A 19,637-nucleotide genomic window follows, 5' to 3' on the forward strand; every position below is an offset into this window, starting at 1 on the left:
AGGAGGGTGCATGCCCTGGACGTCAGACGTGCCTGGGTGTTGTACTTGGAGTGTACCAAGCCCTTCCGCAGGTCAACCCAGCTCTTCATCGCGACAGCGGACAGGAAGAAGGGCCTTTCGGTGCCCTCCCAGAGGATTTCCAACTGGATCATCTCCTGCATCCGGAGCTGTTATGACAGTAGTGAGCAACCTGCGGCCCACGGGCCGCACGTGGCTCGTCAGGGTAATCTGCTGTCGGACCGTGAGACAGTTCATTTACATTGACCGTCCGCAGGCACGGCCACCCGCAGTTCCCAGTGGCTGCGGTTCGCTGTTTCTGGCCAATGGGAGCTGCAGGAAACGGCGGCCAGCCCGCGCCTCTTCCCGCAGCTCCCATTGGCCAGGAACGTTGAAATGCGGCCACTGGGAACTGCGGGTGGCCGTGCCTTTGGATAGTCAATGTAAATGAACTGTCTCGCGGCCCGCCAACGGATTACCCTGATGAGCTGCGTGCGGCCCGTGGGTTGCCGGTAGCCCACCACTGTGTTATGAGCTGGCACAAGTCCCACCGCCACCAATCATGAGGGCCCATTCGACCAGAGACCAGGCGTCCTTGGCGGCCTTCCTGGCGCATATTCCCATCCAGGACATTTGCAGAGCCACAATGTGGTCTTCAATTCACACATTCATGGCGCACTCAGCAGGCCATAGATGACGCTGGGTTCGGCAGAGCTGTGTTGCAATCTACGCGTCCGTGAACTCCTACCTGCCTCTGGTACTGCTTGGGAGTCACCTAATATGTAACTGACATGAGCAAGCACTCAAAGAAGAAAAGACAGTTACCTGTTCTGTAACTGGTGTTCTTCGAGATGTGTTGCTCATGTCCAATTCCATGACCCGCCCTCCTTCCCCACTGTCGGAGATTCCGGCAAGAAGGAATTGAGTGTGGGGGGAGCCGGCAGTGCCCCTTATACCATGGCATGTGCGCGCCACTCCAGAGGGTGCCAGAGCCAGTCCCGTATGGATATCACTGAGAGAAAAACTTCCGGCACCAGTGCATGTGGCAAGCACACACACCTATTATGGAATGGACATGAGCAACGCATCTCGAAGAACACCAGTTACGGAACAGGTAACACTGTCTTTTTTTAAACTCATACAAAGAGAAGCTGTTCCCAAGTAATGCATTTTTAAATCATTATGAATGGATGCGTTTTTAAAGATGAATAAGCAAGAGAACACACTTGTCATATTGATGTATGAAAGAACTTGGCTTTGTTTGCAAAACTTACTTGCTTCTTGCAAGTATGCCATTGTTTGTTTTTTAACTGAGGCCAGCACTTAAGGTGTAAAAACACTCCACTAACATTGTCTGTTAAGCAGATGACTCCATTTGAAACTGGGGGCTAGTTAGATTAACAAACATTTTAATTAAAAATTTGGTTTTAATGCTTTACCAGATCATTCAAGCACATGGCGGCACTGTGGACCCCACGCTTACAAGCAGATGTACGCATCTTCTCTGTGAAAGCCAAGTCAGTAATATGTATGCTCAGGTAAGCAAAATAATAACATAAGTTGGCATACGCTCATGTACTGAAGTATCATTGAAGTATGTCAGTGTTTGCAGGTTTTATTGTAAAGAATAAATAACACACTGTGGGTCAAGTTCTTCAGTTTTCACTAACATAAAACTTCCATTGCTGTTTATGGGAATTTGTCTCAGTAAAGACTGCAAGATTTGTCACTCTATTAATAACTTCATAGCTCCAATGGGGAAAGAAGTTGACAGCATATGTGAAACTGTAACAGTTATTAGATTCACAGTGTGGAGTTGCAATACAAAGAATTGGAGAAAATATGAGATCCTGCAATTTAAGACTAGAAAGTTGATTTTTAGAGTAGTTTTACATTAAATATTTACATTTTTTTCATTATTTCTTTTTTAACCTGCTGTGTGCTTGTCTTTCTGACAACTTGTGATCTGATCCCATTAATTCACCATTTTCCTTTTAAGTGGAAGTTGTTTTATATTAAATATTTCAGCAGATACGTGATTTGTACATACAACTGAAAATAAGTGATAAAGTGGAACCACGCAGTATAAAACTTATATTCATTTTTGGAACTCCATTACTGTAAAAAAAAAAAAAAAAAAAAAAAATCTACCAGCTAGACTGTACTTGTACAGAAAATCCAGACCAATTTATCCTGAAATATACATATATGTTTAAATTATATAAATTGCAACTAATTTTATACCAATAAAACCTTTATAGGCTTCATTGGGTATTTGCCAGGAGACATGGGCTGCACCTAACGTGCATTGAAACGCATACATTTTACATTCTATTTTTAATCAAAAATAAATGCACACAATCCTAATACTTGCTTCAGTGGCTCCAAGAGAAAATCAGACTGTAGACTGGCACTGTTTCTCTCAATCCAGCTTTTAATAGGCTTTATAAGAAATGGTCCTACTATTATTTTATTAATTAATGTGGAGAGGGGGGGTTAATCAAAATTCATAAATAATTTTTAAACAACTCCTTCTGGCACCCTAAATGAAGGAAAAGCATGAATAAAGTGTAACATGCCTTTAAAATTAGTTTAATCTAGGACCGCAAACAGTAAAATGCTTACATATGGTTATTGTGTGGTGCCTGTACAAGATATGGTTGAGCGCTTCAGTTGTGCTTTTCTTATCTTAACATGTTTTGGATTTCTTTTAAGTGTAACCTCCACTCTGAATTTCCTGGGTTTGTAATTTTCAGTTTTGGGATAATTATAACTTGTAATATTTGTTACCCTTAGATTACTCTCAGCCGTAACTGCATCTTACCATAGTTTTTTGTCTAGGAACAGAATCCATGAATAAGATTTCAATTAATTTTTCTTATGTGGAAAGTTTGAAGAGTCTGTGTTCCGTTATTAAATCACATGGAAAAGACTGATACAAATGGTAAATTTTCAAGGGACCTGGTTTTTAATTAATATTTTAACTCATAAGCTACTAATAGATTTACCTGTACTTTCTCAGAAAATTCATTCTCTACTCAAATAGTAAGTGCTGTAAGTTTGGTGAGGATATGCTCTATTTTTCATAGATTGTCTCTTTAAGTGAAGAATGGAACACACACCTTAACTACAGAGTTCTTCGAGTAGATGTGGCCACATATTCCATTTAGATGTGCATGCAACCAGCTCACCAGAGCCGGAAAACTTTGCCTAGCAGTACCCATAGAGGGGTGGTACTGACCTCTCAGTTCATCACCTGGGGGTTGTGTTGGTTTCACATCACAATCCCCTCTCAGTTACTGAGAGCTTTCTCTGTATATGGTTGTATAGTTAGTATCCTACTTAGTGTTAGTAAGTTAGTGTAGTTAGTTGCCTTGGATGATGCCCTCACCAGGGTTCAAACACTGCTCATTGTTTGAGGGGAGGGGTAATCCCCATCAGTGATCCCCACACAAGGTGCTTGTTCTGTTTGGGTGAGGGTCATGCCAAGGAGCGGTGTTCAGTTTGTAAATTGTTCACTGAAAGGACTCAGGTGGCTAGAGACCTTCCCCTTTAAGCATCACTTCCTCGAGCAGGCCTTGAGGCCTGTTTCAGCACTGAGGGCCATGTGGGATCAGAGGTCACCCTTTGGCTTGGTGAGTAATGCCGCTCGCTGCTTTAGGGCTGGCATCTCTCCCAAGAGATGAAGAAGCCGTTTGCCCTCCTCGAGTTCGCCGAGGAAAAGATCTCATAAGACCAGTCAGGACTGTTCCAGATTTATAGAGATTCTTCCTCTTTGTCTAAGAAGAGTATGGACCGGCACTGTGCCACTTCCGGCATATGGGATGGAGCAGTTCCTTCAAACTGCTCACTGGTTCTGCGTAGAGGCTTGCAAGAGTTGACTCTGGTTCTGGCCCTGGGGTGTTCGTTGAGTTTGATATCAATGACATCAGTGCCGGCACCAGCTGTTTCCCCACCGATGGCATACTGGGCAGCAGCCCATCAGTTTCAGACTCCCCACTCTGCCTATTCTGGACTCCCCATTTATCCAGGACTTTGCTGGGGTTACAGCATCCGTGGCCTAACTGGCACCTTTTGGGCGTGTTGCAGAATCTCAGGGTCCATCAGCAATGCAGCGTGGTCTCTCCCTGCCACAGACTCAGAGTTGAGGCCATTGCCTGGCCCGGCACCAAGGACCTCCTTGGCATCTATGTACCCCATAGCACTGCCATTCTCTTGGCAGCAGATCCCGTCTTCCACCTTGTCACAGCTCCTGGCACCACATGCAACCGTGATGCATTTGGCATCGGATGTGCCAGTTCCATCATTGGCAACTGAACCTCTTTCCTACAGGGTAGCAAATGAGTTGGACTGGCTCCTTGCACCATTGGGACTAGCTCCACCACTGTTCCCAGAGACCCAGGTCTCCTTGGGATCCAGGTTGGAGTTCTCCTGCTCTCCATCGCTTGATCTGCGCTATAGACAGTTCTCGGAGCAGCATCATACTGAGACAGGCCCTGGCCCAGAGCCTACTGGCCATCATCTGCCCAAGTGTATCCCCAGTGGCCTCCCTGGAATCCATGGGACGCTCCTTGGTCTCAGAGGTTGCACTCCTCATCCCATTCCAGAGCAAGATCAGCAGGCATGTCGGTTCTACCAGAGGTTCTGGCATCAGTTGAGCTGTCCTCCTTGGGGCCTCCAGAGTTGTCCCATCCAGGTCTGACAGTTTGGGGGTGGGACTCATCCCTAGTGCAGCTGACTGTTTCATCGTCATCCCCTGACGATTCAGCATTACCAGGCTGCTGTTCTCCCTCCTTAAAGGCCTACCAGAACTTTTTGCATCATGTGACTGTTACCTTGGGCATCCAGGCAGACCTCCGGCTGGAGAATACTCACAAACTACTGGATATTCTCCAGCCATCTGCCCTGGGGAGGGTAGCCTTCCCTATTAACAATGCACTCCTGGAGCCTTCAAAGGTTCTTTGGAGTACTCTGCTTCAGTGCCACCTGCGGTGAAGTGTTCAGAGAAGTGTTATTGTTACCTATGCAGGGTTTTGAGGGCTTCTGTTCCTATCCGGTCCCTAATTCCCTGGTTGTGACTGAAGTGAATGATAGGACCTGGCAGCGCAGATAAAACTCTGTTCCCAAGGACAAGGAATCCAAGATGCTGGACTTGCTGGGTAGAAAAATCTATACCTCTTCTTCCCTGCAAACATGTATTGCAAAGCAGCAGGCATTGCTGTCCAAGTGTGATTTTATTAATTAGACTATGTCTAAATTTGTAGACCAAGAAGCCTCCAGGGAGGATTTTTGAGCATTGATAGCTGAGGGCTCTTTGGTGGCCAAGACATCCTTGCAGGTGGCTTTGGACGTGGCAGATATATCAGTCAGAGTTAAGGCCTCAGCGGTAACCAGGAGAAGGGCATCTTGGCTGAAAAATTTGGGCATTGCTACTGATGTGCAGCAGACTACTGAGGACCTGCCTTTCATGGTCGAGTGCTTTTTTCGGATAAGACTGATGAAACCTTGCATTCGTTTAAAGACTCCAGGACTACCCTGTGCGCTCAGGGTATCTATACTCCAGCGGTGCGGCGATGCCATTTTTACAGTCAGCAGCAGCATCGACAGTGTTGTTCGTGGTGCTCATTTGGGCAGTCTTTCCCTCCCCCAGGGGAAATGGTCATAGGTACAAGAGGCAGAGGTCTTCGGGTACTGGGTTCAGTCAGTCGACTTGTCCTACCCCGGTGTCTACCAAGCATGTGTTTTGACTTTTTTGTCCAGGGTAGCAATCCACTTGTGACCTCTATGTCCCTGTCTCCCCAATTTGGAGACAGGTTGACTCATTTTCTTTATGTTTGGGGCTCGATTACCACCGACAGCTGGGTCCTCAGCACCATCAGATCAGGTTACGCCACCGAGTTCTTTTCCATCCCTTCTCTCTGCCCTTCTATCCCATCCCTCTTCAGGGACCCTTCTCATGAGACACTGCTCCTCGAGAAGATTCAGTCTTTGGTCGCAGTGGGAGTTGTAGAGGTAGCCCCTCTGCAACACCAGAGCCAAGGGTTTTATTTCCGTAACATTCTGGTTCCCACATTCAAAGGAGGGGTGAGACTGATTCTCAATTTCTGCAACCTCAACAGATATATCAGGTATGTAAGATTCCGGATGGTCACTCTATCAACTATCCTCCTGTGTTAAATCAGAATGACTGGTTTGCTGCTTTGGATAGCGTGACCATATTTCCCTATGCTGAATACGGGATACCTGGTAAAATTATTTGTATTCAAGCGAGTTCAATGGCAATCAGAATGATGCAGTACAAACATTCAAATTAACATCAAGTTGACTGAGCCCCCATTAAGAAGAAATACTGCATAGTTGGATTCTTTTTATTTATCTTCTAGGCTGTAGGACTCACACTCACACTCACACACACACACTCTCTATCTCTCTCTCGTTTTGGGTCACTTACAATGCATGCCATGCCTTTCCACATCATATCAGGAGCTCAGTGGTTCACATTGCAGTGGTGTTGTTTGTAACAATGTATTATGTGAACAGACAAGGAGGAGCTTGCTTGACAGTGCTGTGTCAAAAAGCAATCAGGCTGGTGGTTTGCATCAAAGAGAACATTACTCCGGTGGCTGATTGGTTACCTGGATCCCAGATTCAACTCGCAGATCACCTCAGCAGGAATTTCTCCCTGAGTCACGAGTGGTTCTGAAGCCCACAGTCCTGTGTTCTATCTTTGCATTTTGGGACATCTCTATGATCAAGTTCGCTGTGAGACAACTAGAAATACCATCTGTTCTCCATGGGGCCTCAGTCCGGGCTTGCTGACCAATGCCTTTCACCTGGGCTGAGATTCGGAATTCCTGTGTGCTTTCCCTCTGATACTAATCATCCTGCAGGTAATCCTCAAACTTAAGTTGGACCAGGCCAAGATCACCCTCATTGCTCTAGCATGGCTGAGGCAATGTTGGTTCTCCAACCTTCTGGTGTTGTCAGTTTGGCCTCCCGTATCTCTCCCTCTTCATTCTGACCCAGCATCATGGTCAGACCTTGTGTCCCACGCTCAGCTCTCTACTCCTCACTGTGTAGCTGATCAATGGTTAGACGAGGAGGAGGAAGAGAAGGAACACATTTTGGAGGCTGTTCAACAGATCTAACTTAATATCAGGAAACCCTCCACCAGATTGGCCTGTTTGACCAAATGAAAACTTTTTTGGTGTGATCATTGGCTGTCTAGGTTCAGCTGATGTTGAGTGGGATTCAGGATGCCTTGGAGTACTTGTTGGATCTTCAGCTCTTGCACTCAGTTTGTTGAAGGTGATTTCAGCATTTCATCTGCCCATCCAGGGGAGGTTGGTGTTTTTGAATGCCATGGTTCTTGAAAGGAGTCCTTCATCTCCATCTGCCAGTGAGAGAACCAGTTTCTTTGTAGGACCAGAATATGGTCTTAGCAGCTCTGATGGGACCTTCATTTGAGCCTGTGGCATCTTTTTTTCCTCTTCCATGTCAAAAGACTGCATTCCTGGTGGCTATAACATCCACGAGGAGAGTGTGTGAGTTGCAGGCTTTGATGACAGAGCTTCCTTACATGCAGTTCTCTAAAGACAAAGTGACCTTGTGGCCACACCTACACTGGTGCAAGTGAAACTGAGACACCACTTTATTTACCTGTCTTCTGTCCCAAGCTGCATTCAATCTTGGAGGACCAGCGTCTTCATTTGCTGGATGTTAGGTGCTGTCTCTCCTTTTACCTGGAGAGGACTAAACCCTTTCATACTTCGCCCTTTCAGTTCATGTCATATGCAGACTGGATGAAGGGACAAGCAGTCTCTTCACAGGCAATGGGCAGGTGGATAACTTCCTGCATGAAGACTGCATATGAAATAACATGAGCTATGCCCTCTCAAAGGGTGCAAGCTCACTCTACGAGGTCACAGGCTATGTCAATGGTGTTTTTACGTGACGTTTCAGTATTGGATGTTTGCAGGTTTGCCACTTGGTCTTCTGTGCATACATTTACCAACCATTATGCCATTACTGCGGCATCCAGAGCAAATGCAAACTTTGTTAGAGCAGTCTTGCAGTCCATGTTTAAGTGCACCTACTGCAGGTACTGCTTGTGAGTCACCTAAGTGGAATACACGTCTGAGTCTACTCAAAGAAGAAACAGTTACTTATTGTAACTGTGGTTCTTCGAGATGTGATGCAGATGTGTATTTCACAACACACCCTCCATCCCCTCTGCATCGGAGTCTATACTATTGATTTTTGGTTCAAAGGAACGGAGGAGTGTCGCGGTGGTGCTGCCTAGTGGAGCCCAGGGGAGGAGTGACACCCATGAGGTGCAAGCGCTGCTCCCCCTTAGTAGTGCTAGGCAAAATTCTCTGGCCCTGGTGCTCTGGGCGTTTACACACCTAAGTAGAATACACATCTGCATCACATCTCGAAGAGCTGTCATTACAATAAGTAACTGTTTCCTTTGACCAGCTCCTCCATAATAATACATCTTTAATATTAAAAGAGAAATAAAACGTATCTTCCGGAACACCCAGGTCTAGTGTTCATAGTATGTCTGAAGGAAATGTAGTGTGAAAGAGGGCACCTAAGGGGCTGGGGGAAAGAATTATATCCTCTGGGAGCTCAAAAGAGCAAAACCTGTCTTTTTAATGGGTTAAGTGTGTGTCCTAGCATGCTGTTTTTAATATAAGTTAAAGTTAGAGTAACAACTTCTAACTGTATATACATGTGTTCGTAGGCTGTGAGAGAAAGGAAGAGGTGCATCACAGCACACTGGCTGAACTCCATCTTGAAGAAGAAGAAAATGATACCACCACATCGAGCCCTTCATTTTCCAGTGGCATTCCCACCAGGAGGAAAACCATGCTCTCAGCACGTAAGAAAACCCAAAGTTAAAACAACTAGCATTTTCTTTAAAAGCTTTAATTGCACCAAGTATCGAATATTTGTTGTATTGGGACAGCATGTCAGTATCCAGTGCATATCCAGAAAATACCTAATTGACTTTTCCCAGTGGTGGAATTGGCTTCAGATACATGTAAATAAAGGATTTTCTCTTGTTTTTACAAGTGGTAGTTAGAATTTTCCACTTTCCACTTCTATGGTGTGTACCATCCATTGATCTCAAAGTGTTTTATGCATTAATGAGTTCTAACCCTCACAATACCCTTTAATAGTTCTTCCTCTTACACATGAAGAAATTAAGGCACAAAGATTAAGCAAATTGTCCAAGATTAGACAGCAAGAATCGAGATTAGAATCTAGATCCCCTGTTCTTTAACCACTAGACTGTGATCACTTTTCTGTAACTTCATAGATGCTGATATTCTTGCAACTGTAGCAGTTTGTATGTTTTGGTTTTTAATGCTCAGTATTGGGAAATCCCAATTTGCAGGACCAAAAAGAATAATGAAACCTGTTCTTAGACTGATAATTAACCATTCACAAACTCAAGAGATTGGATTTTGATACTTAAGGTTAAGAAATGATATTATTTTGAGTGCAGTGGATGGCATCTTAGTTGCACCACTTTCATTAACACTAATGGCAAAACCCACTACGAGACATTGGACTTTCCCCATACAGGACCTGATCCTTCAAACATTTGTGTATGAAGTCAGTGAGTAATGTTTGCATGATTGGGGCCAAAGCCAGTAGTTTCAGTTCCTGTAACTTTTATGAGAAGATTTTGAATTCAAGTAAGGAGGGACATGTAGCATAGGAGATAGGTATATTAGGATGCTTTCTGCTAATTAGGCAATGAAAGCTGGAAATTTTTTCAATGAGCAGAATTTAGTGTTTGCATTGATGCCTAAAGGCAAAAAGCAAGCTATTAATTTGGATGTTAAAATACAACTTTAATCTTGAGTGCATTCTCAATGAAGAAAACTTGATGAGGACTTCATAGAGGTCAGACAGCAAGAAATCAAGTAGTCAGTCGGCACCGTGCAATTCTTTGCAGTATAGAAACCAATCTTATTGGTCCCAGGTCTCAGTTACTGTGGTCCTGCACTTGAGCCGGGAGTATATTGGGGAGCAAAATTAGCTTGAAGTTACCTTTTTTGCTATGTTGATGTTCAGGCCCAGGGTGGGCTTCAGAGCCTGAGCTGCAATGTCTACATTGCTGTTTTTAGCATCATAGCAGAAGCCCAAGTCTGTAGACTTGGGCGCTGCGACCAGTACCAGGGGTTTTAAAACCACAGGTACCGACAGTTCTGACAAGAATCTCCTCCTCCTCCCCAGGTGAGGCGGTCTCTCCTTTTTCTCCAACCCCACTGAACAACCATAGGGAATACCAGGAATTGCTGCAAAGAGTGGCTAACAATCCCCAAATACCTCTAGAGGAAGTTCAAGACTCACACCCCTGACGGCTGAACATTAACCTCCTGGTTAACAAGGCTATATTGGAACCAGTGAGGTTGGTCTGGCATACCCCAGTATCCTGCGCCCCCACACCTAACAGGGCCAAGAGGGGCTATTTTGTCCAGGCAAAGGGAGCCAAATTTATGTTCTCCCACTCCGCCCCCAATTCCCTGGTTCTATAGGCTGCTGCAGAAAGGACTAGGTCACAATACTTTTGGACCACCCCATCAAACAAGGACTCCAAAAGACTCTACCTTTTGGGAAGAAAGTACCTTCTCTTCTGTGGCTTGCAATTTTGCATTGTCAATTCCCATGCCTGCTAGCTAAGTACAACTTCAGCAACTATTCTAAGCTGGTAGCCTCTCAGGACAAACTTTCACCTGAAGACAGACCCCAATTCCTCTCCCTTCTAAAGCAGGCAAGTTAGTGGCAAAAACAGCCCTTCAGGCAGCAGTTGATGTAGTGGATACAGCATCGAGAAATTTAGCCACTGGTATTATTATGAGAATGGATTTTTGGTTGCAGTCCTTGGGCTTTCCCAGGGAAGTGCAGAATACTCCAGGACCTTCCCTTTGACGAGTCAAACCACTTTAATGAGAAAACTGATGACTTTCTGCATTCGTTAAAGGACTTGAGGTCGACCTTCCACTTCCTGGGGATCTACATACCAGCTCAAAGAAGGAGGCACCAGAGTCAGACCGATAAACCAAGACCAACTCCCCCTCCTCATGCTTTCTACTACCAATGTCCTGCCAAGCCTCCATGCAAACAGAAGACTCAGAGGCTCTGCTTTTCAGCCCTCTCTACCACCATGATTGTGACCCCTTCTCAGCCCCCTCCTAGGATTCACACTTACCATCACTGGTGCCACATACTCCTTTTCCTGCCACTTCTGCAGGCCATCTTACTCTTTTTGCCCACAGTTGAGAGCTAATCATGACAGACAGTTGGGTCTTGAAGCTCATCCCTCAGGCATACCCTATAAAGTTCTTCTCTTTCCCTCTTTACAAACCCTCTTCCTGGTCCCCCTTCAAGGACCCCTCTCACAAGGTGATTCTTCAACAGGAAGTGAAATCCCTACTACACCAAAGGGCAATAGAACAGGTCCCACCTCAGAATTAAGGAAGAGGTTCTATTCTCTGTATTTCCTCGTTCCCAAAAAAGACAGAGGTTAGAGACCCAGTCTGGATCTTTAGCAACTCAACATCTTCATTCAGAAGTTGAGATTCAGGATGATAACATTGACAGCAATAATTCCCTATCTTCAGGAGGAGATGTGGTTTGCGGCTGTCGACATGAGGAAGGCATATTTTCATATAGACATTCATCCCTCCCACAGGAGGTTCCTATTGTTTATGATGAGTCAAGAGCACTTCCAATTCCAAGTCCTCCCTTTCAGACTAGTGACAGCCTCCAAAGTGTTTACGAAAATTTTCTCTGTGGTGACGGCCCAGATGACACCTCAGGGCCGTACAGTTTTTCCATATCTGGACGACTGGCTCCTGGTAGGATGCGCTCAATGGGAGGTCAGGTCAGCTACACAATTCCTCATTCAGCTTCTTGCATCCCCCAGGATCTGTCTGAACAGAGAAAAGTTCATTTTATCCCTCACAAGGATGCTAAACTTCATTGGGGCTACATTGGATTCTGTTTCTACAAGTGCCTTCCTTCCTCCCTGCAGAAAGATTCCAAATAATGTGCAACCTGGTTTCTTTGATATCCTCCAGACCAAGAACTAAAGTGAGAATGTGCCTATCCTGGTGAGGCCACTCAAGTGACACCCTTTGACAGGCTTCATCTATTCATGACAGCCTATTCAGTCTACTTGCCCAACAAGGACCACATCAACGCCAAGGTGACCATTTCTGCCAAGATCATCGCTTCCTTCGTATGTCAGTCGAACCTAGAAAAGGTGAGAATGGGGGCCCCCTTCTCTACTCCCACTTCTGTTGACGCCATTGTAACAGATGCTTCCCTTCTGGGGTAGGACACCCTCCTGAACAATCACACTGACAGGACACATGGACCCCACAGGAGGCCAGACTACACATCAACATAACTGCAACTGTGGGCAGTCCGCCTCGTATGCAAGGCCTTCCCCCCACTCATATGGGCCTTCCATATCCAAGTGAGGTCAGACAGTATCATTGCCATTGTCTACATAAACAAACGGAGAAGCAAGATCTTTCCCACTGTATCTGTAAGCAGTCAGGCTTGGAACTGGTCCATCAGGCACAACATTCCTATCCAGACAGCATACCTCCCAGGTGTTTGCAGCTCCTTAGCAGACAACCTCAGCAGGCACTTCTAGGCGGACTGCAAGTGGGAAATCCACAGCCCGTTCTGAAAATGGGGCACATCTCCTGGGACCTCTTTGCATCCCAAACAAACAAACAAAGATTCCCCTTCCCCTGTATTGCTTCAGGGGAGCCATAGGCCATGACTTACAAGGTTTCAAGTATGCCTTTCCTCCCATTCCTCTGCTTCCACAGGTCCTGAGAAAGATACGTGCTACAAGGCCCGCGTCATTCTCCTAGCACTCTGCTGGCACAGACAGTTTTGGTTCCCAGAGCTGTCAATGTCAGCCCACCCTCCAGTCAAGATCCACCCCTTCCCAGAACTCCTGATGCAGGACAGGGGCAGAATCAAAGACCCCAGCCTGGCCTCGCTCCACTTCAAGGCCTTGTGTTTGGATGTGCGTTGGAAGTAGAACTCTTGTTATTCCCCTGGTGCAAGCTATGCTTACCCAGAGTAGAAAAGATTTGACTAGGACTTGCTCTTTAGCTAAATGGAAGCATTTCTCCACCTTTGCACAGCACAATCAGTCTTACCCAGTCACTTCAAGCATCTGGATTGTTTTAGATTACCTCCTTTATCTAAAGTCTGGTCTTTTCATTAGCTTGTTATAAGCCCACCTTGCAGCCATTAGTGCCTTCTTCTCTCCAGTAGATGGGCACTCTATTTTTACCCACCCAACTATGACACAATTCATGAAGGGTCTCATTGAGGCCTTCCTGCCAGTCACTAAACCTATATTGCTATGGGATCTTAACCCTGTGCTGTCAAAATTCTCCAGACCACCGTTTGAACCTTTAGCGACATGCTTCATGTCCCACCTGTTCATGAAAGTGGTGTTTCTAGTGGCCCTCACTTTGGCCAGAAGGGTCAGCAAAATGGGAACCATCATGGCAGATCCTCCCTAGAGGTCTTTCAGAAGGAAAAGGTATCGCTTCGCCTCCACCCTAAATTTCTCCCCATCGTCCTCTCTCAATTTCACATCAACCAGTGTATTCACTTATCTGTCTTTTTTTCTAAAAACCTCATGCTTCTCCTGAAGAGAAGAGACTTCACTCTCTTGGCGTCCCACATGCTCTGGCTTTTTACCTGCAAAGAACCAAAGCTATCAGAAAGTCACCAAAACACTCTATTGCAATTACAGAGCGATCCCGAGGTCAGGCCATATCCAAGTGGGTCATCTGTGCAGGAACTCCCAATGCAGAACATAGGTACAGTAGCCGCCTTGAACTCCATACACGTTTCCTAGACACCATGCACAAGTCCAGGCCTCTGTTGCAGATGTAGCAGTGGGATCTGCCATACTGAAAACATCTTTGTTTCTGGCTTCTTCACACCTCCTTCCAGCCTGAGCACTACTTGCCACTCATTTATGTGTGGAATATACATAGGGACCAGCACTCAAAGAAATGGAGATTACTTACTGTACCTGGAAGTTCTTTGAGATGTGTGGTCCCTATCTGCATTCCACTACCCGTCCTCCATCCCCTGTGCTTTGGATCTGGTTAGATTTGTGGTAAGAAGAGGAACCGGGTGGGGGGCATCCACCTCACTGCCTCTTATACCCTCACTCAGGAGCACAAGGAGACTTACTGTACTGGTGCAGTCCAACGGATACTGCTTGTTAAAATCTCCGGACTCAGGTGCGTGGTGTGCATGTGTATCCACGTGTGGAATACAGATAGGGACTATACATCTCAAAGAACTTCCAGTTACAATAAGTAACCTCCATTTCATTGAGACACATTGACAAGTTCACCAGGCTAGAGAAGAATAATCTCCTATTTATTTACAACCTGTGTGTGCATCTGTGTAAATACTGCCTAGTTTTTTATTATTATTATTATTATTAATTGTAAATCTCGTTCTTTTCTACACTAGATTATCTCAGTGACAGGATTTGTTGATAGTGACAGAGATGATCTCAAACTAATGGCTTACCTAGCAGGGGCCAAATACACTGGCTATCTGTGTCGCAGCAACACAGTTCTCATCTGTAAAGAGTAAGTGGTTTATCTCAACAGCATTCATATCTTCAATAACCTATTTCCAGTCTAGCTACAAAATGATCCTTGATTACGTTAGTGACTTTCTCGCTATATGTTATTCATTTATAGCTATTTTATGATAAAGGCACTTATGTTTTAATTATTGTTTTTCTGGAGTGATCTAGACAACTGCAGTATGGATGTCCAGGTTTACTAATTATATTACTAAGTCCTTTTATATTCCAGTAATTACAATTTTTTACTTCTGAGTTTAGAAAGCTAACTTTTGAGCTATTAAGTGTAAAGTTATTTCTCTTTAAGAGAGGATACAGTTATTAGGCCATTTATAAGTAAATGATTAATACTGATTGGTTAAAAGGTCTTCAACTAGAGGCATTTTAGATCTTCTGTTATGGGCAGAAATTCTAGCTCACCAACCATTCACATGTATAGCAAAAATATCTCTTAGGAAAAGCACTTGGCTGCAACTGCCAATAAAAAAAATCCATAGGGTAGGCTGAGGAGAGAATGTTGGTACTTACTGAAGGAAGTACCTTTTTATTAATGTGTATATTTTCTTTCTCCCCCCCTGCACAATAAGGCCTACTGGGTTAAAGTATGAGAAAGCCAAAGAATGGAGGATACCGTGTGTAAACGCACAGTGGATTTGCGATATATTGCTTGGAAATTTTGAAGCATTACGGCAGATTCAACATAACCGATATACAGTGTTCAATCTTCAGGACCCCCTTTCTCCCACTCAGCAGCTAGTTCTAAACCTTCTGGGTAAGTGGGAATTTCCATTCACAATATCCTGTATACCACAAAGATTAGTCTACTGGATACAATTATAATTATACTCAGTCATGTTGGACTATGTCATACCTTTTTTGTAACAAATTACTCACACGGTCCTATATGGTTTTTTTTTTTCTTCACCTCTTGTAGATGCTTGGAGAGTGCCATTGAAGGTATCATCAGAGCTTCTAATGGTATGTTGACTTATTCTTCCAGTTGTGTTTTCAAATAGTTATTGCTAGGGCTTTGTTGTATCCATGTATGAGAGAGTAGGTGAAAATCAGGATGGGCATAAACGTATATTTAAAAAAAAGCCTCCTTGCTTTATTTGATGATGTTCTCCACGTTAATTTATTTTCATGCTTCAGGTCAGTAGAAAAAGAAAAGAAATCATTTTGCAAAATCCAAGCAATTTTGGGGGCCCACTTGAAACCTCTTAAAGGGTTCTGGTTTTCAGAGGATCAGTATTCAGCACTTTCTGAAACTGAGGCCCCTTCTAAGACTTTTCAGGCTGGACAACCAAAATCATTAGTTACCTTTGAAAATTTTGGCCTTAATGCATAATATTTATACTGCGCAAAATTAAGGCAGAATTGTTCCATTCGTATGGTTTCAAGTACTGTTATGAGTACACAATATCAAGTCCCAAAACCATGGACTTGGTACCAAGTGAAAGGCATTTGTAATCTTATTTAAGAATATTATGTTTTAAAAAGTTATATTGATAAACAATGTAGTAAGACTGTAATGTAAACTGACAAAAGCAAGGAAATTGTTTTTGTCAATGTGTAATAACATTAACCTATTTTATGATCTTGAAAATTTTTAGACTAGGATTTCCCTATCCATGTCAGGGTCATTCTTTTAACAATTTCACAATGTTTGAGTTGCTTTTATGGATAATTCTAGTTTGCACCAATGAATATACAGTTCAGTTGTACAACAGATGGCATTTAGATAAAATTTCACATTGCACACACAATACTTGCCTTATCTTTTCTGTTCTGGATTATTTGTTATCTTAGTCTTATTACCATACTCTTTAGTAAGCAAGAGCTGAATAACTTTCTAATTCATTTGAACTTTTTTTTTGCTGTCAAAATATTTTAAATAATTCCATTTTTTCAAGCATTCAGCAGTTGACAAAACCAGTACTAAAGTATCCCGGACACCTGGCCTTAAGCCTGATGCCATCTTCCAGTTTTTGAATTGAAGTTTAGACACTTAGGAATATGGTCTTGTGTTCCTGCACTATTTGGTACTTACCACAATATTTATGGAGGGACTGATTGACTAAGTAGGCAGCAATAGGATATGCAGCCTTCAATTTCTAGGTGCCAGTTGAAATGTAGCTTGTGCTAGCACGTTTTTCATCCCCGTGTAGATTTAGTTGTCTTCATATATTTTAAAATAAGTGTTCTCAACCTTTCTCTTTCTGATGCCCCCCAACACGCTATAAAAACTCCACGGCCTGCCTGTACCAGGGCTGGGGCTATGGGGTCGCAAGCAGGGCAATTGCCTGAGGCCCCATGCCACAGGGGACCCCGCAAGGCTGATTTGCTCAAGCTTCAGCTTCAACCCCAGTGGCAGGGCTCAGGGCCCCAGACTTCAACACCGCACTGCACAGATTTGGCTTTCTGCCCTAGGCCCCAGCAAGTCTAATGACGGCCCTGCTTGGCAGACCCCATGAAACCTGCTCGTGGCCTCCCAGGGGTCCCCGGAGCCCTGGCTGAGAACCGCTGCTTTAAAATATAGTAGTTAAATGATTTATTGTGAAACAGAAAAACTAGGATGGCTAATCAGAAAGTTTGTGCTTACTTCAGACACAAATGTATGGTGGTCTAATTGCAGGGTGTGAGATTGCCCCTGAAACCAAAGCAAAATGAATCAAGTCTTCAGCCTTCTTCTAAACGGGCAAGGTAAGAATAACGGACTACCAGTGACAAAAGCTCATTAACTTCCTTTTGCACAGGGTTCTGTTTCCTTTGTTATAAAAAAAACATAAGAGAATGTCCACAAAACTGTCCATTAGCTATCAGCCTGGAACCATCGAATCCCTTACTTATTAAGATGGTTGTATCTGGCAAAAATGGCTACATGTTGCCAATAGGGCTGTCGATTAATCACAGTTAACTCTCACGATTAACTAAAAAAAAAAAATCGCAATAAAAAAATTAATTGCGAGTAATCGCACTGTTAAACAATAGAATACCAATTGAAATTTATTAAATATTTTTGGATGTTTTCCTACATTTTCAAATATATCAATTTCAATTACAACACAGAATTCAAAGTGTACAGTGCTCACTTTATATTATTTTTATTACAAATATTTGCACTGTAAAAATGATAAACAAAAGAAATAGTATTTTTCAATTCACCTCATGCAAGTACTGTAGTGTAATTTCTTTATCGTGAAAGTGCAACTTACAAATGTAGGTTTTTTTGTTACAAAACTGCACTCAAAAACAGAACAATATAAAACTTCAGAGCCTACAAGTCCACTCAGTCTTACTTCTTGTTCAGCCAATCGCTCAGACAAACAAGTTTGTTTACATTTACAGGAGATAATGCTGCCCACTTCCTAATTACAATGTCACCTGAAACAGATGAACAGCTGTTGCATGGCACTGTTGTAGCCGGCGTCGCAATATATTTATATGCCAAATGCACTAAAGATTCATGCTTCGGTCATCATTCCAGAGGACATGCGTTCATGCTGATGACGCTCGTTAAAAAAATAATGCATTCATTACATTTTGACTGAACTCCTTGGGGGAGAGTTGTTTGTCCTCTGCTCCATTTTACCCACGTTCTGCCATATATTTCATGTTATAGCAGTCTCGGATGATGACCCAGCACATGTTGTTCATTTTAACAACACTTTCACTGCAAATTTGACAACATACAAAGAAGATACCAATGTGAAATTTCTAAAGATAGCACGCGATCCAAGATTTAAAAATCTGAAGTGCCTTCTAAAATCTGAGAGGGATGAGATGTGGAGCATGCTTTTAAAAATCTTAAAAGAGGAACACTGGTGCGGAAACTACAGACACCAAACCACCAAAAAAGAAATCCACCTTCTGCTGGTGGCATTAGACTCAGATGATGAAAATGAAAATGCATCGGTCCACACTGCTTTGGATCGTTATCGAGCAGAACCCATCAGCATGGACGCATGTCTCCTGGAAGAGTGGTTGAAGCATGAAGGGACATATGAATCTTTAGCGCATCTGGCACCTAAATATCTTGTGACGCTGGCTACAACAGTGCCATGTGAATGTCTGTTCTCACTTTCAGGTGACATTGTAAAGAAGAAGCAGGCAGCATTATCTTCTGCAAATGTAAATAAACTTGTTTGTCTGAGCAATTGGCTGAAAAAGAAGTAGGACTGATTGGACTTGTAGGCTCTAAAGTTTTACATTGTTTAATTTTTGAGTGCAGGCTTTTTGTACATAATTCTACATTTGTAAGTTCAACTTTCATGATAAAGAGATTGAACTACAGTACTTGTATTAGGTGAATTGAAAAATACTATTTCTTTTGTTTTTTTATAAAGTGAGCACTGTACACTTTGTATTCTGTGTTGTAATTGAAATCAATATATTTGAAAATGTAGAAGACATCCAAAAATAAAAAATAGAAAGCAAAACTGAAAAAAGGATTTAAAAAGCCAATGGAACATAGAAAAGGTCGGGAGGGGAAGAGAGAACGGACAAGAGAAAGTGAAATGGAAACAACATATTCACATAAAAACATAATAATTGCAAAGGCATCTTTTTAAATAAACTAAAAAGTGAGCTTATGAGCCTTTTATGAATCAGAGACTACAACATCTTGTGAGAGATTTCTTCACCTTGTCTCCAAAACTGGGCCCAGCAATTGAGCAGAGATTTCTAAAGGGTTAGCATTCATGGCACAAACAATATGTTGCCTGTTAAGCATTTATATTAACTCTAAGATTAAAATCATGCTGGATGATTGGTTTGACATTGGTGATTTTTCTCTAGGGAATCATTCTGCATTCACTGTGTAAAGTCTACAGTCCTTTATAATGGTGAAAGTGTAAATAAGAAAAGCGGCCAGGGTATCGGATATGTTTCTGGAAAAGCACTGCAGCTTAAGAAGCCTTTGTGGAGATAGTCTGACCTCCACTGGGTCAGGACTGTGCTCATTCTGTCCCTT

General features: G+C 43.3%; 1 protein-coding gene across 2 annotated transcripts in view; it reads left to right on the top strand.

Moving 5' to 3' along the window:
- Positions 1–19,637, top strand: part of PAXIP1 (PAX interacting protein 1) — an 83,800-nt gene that overhangs the window by 45,898 nt on the left and 18,265 nt on the right. For both annotated transcript variants that reach the window (XM_054021137.1, XM_054021136.1), the window contains exons 9-14: positions 1,440–1,535; positions 8,744–8,881; positions 14,545–14,666; positions 15,253–15,437; positions 15,600–15,643; positions 17,301–17,368. In XM_054021137.1, coding sequence (XP_053877112.1) covers positions 1,440–1,535; positions 8,744–8,881; positions 14,545–14,666; positions 15,253–15,437; positions 15,600–15,643; positions 17,301–17,368 — 653 coding nt within the window. The remainder of the gene's footprint in view (positions 1–1,439; positions 1,536–8,743; positions 8,882–14,544; positions 14,667–15,252; positions 15,438–15,599; positions 15,644–17,300; positions 17,369–19,637) is intronic.

Source organism: Malaclemys terrapin, chromosome 2 (assembly GCF_027887155.1).
Source record: "Malaclemys terrapin pileata isolate rMalTer1 chromosome 2, rMalTer1.hap1, whole genome shotgun sequence".
In the NCBI taxonomy this organism is placed as follows: Eukaryota; Metazoa; Chordata; order Testudines; family Emydidae; genus Malaclemys; species Malaclemys terrapin.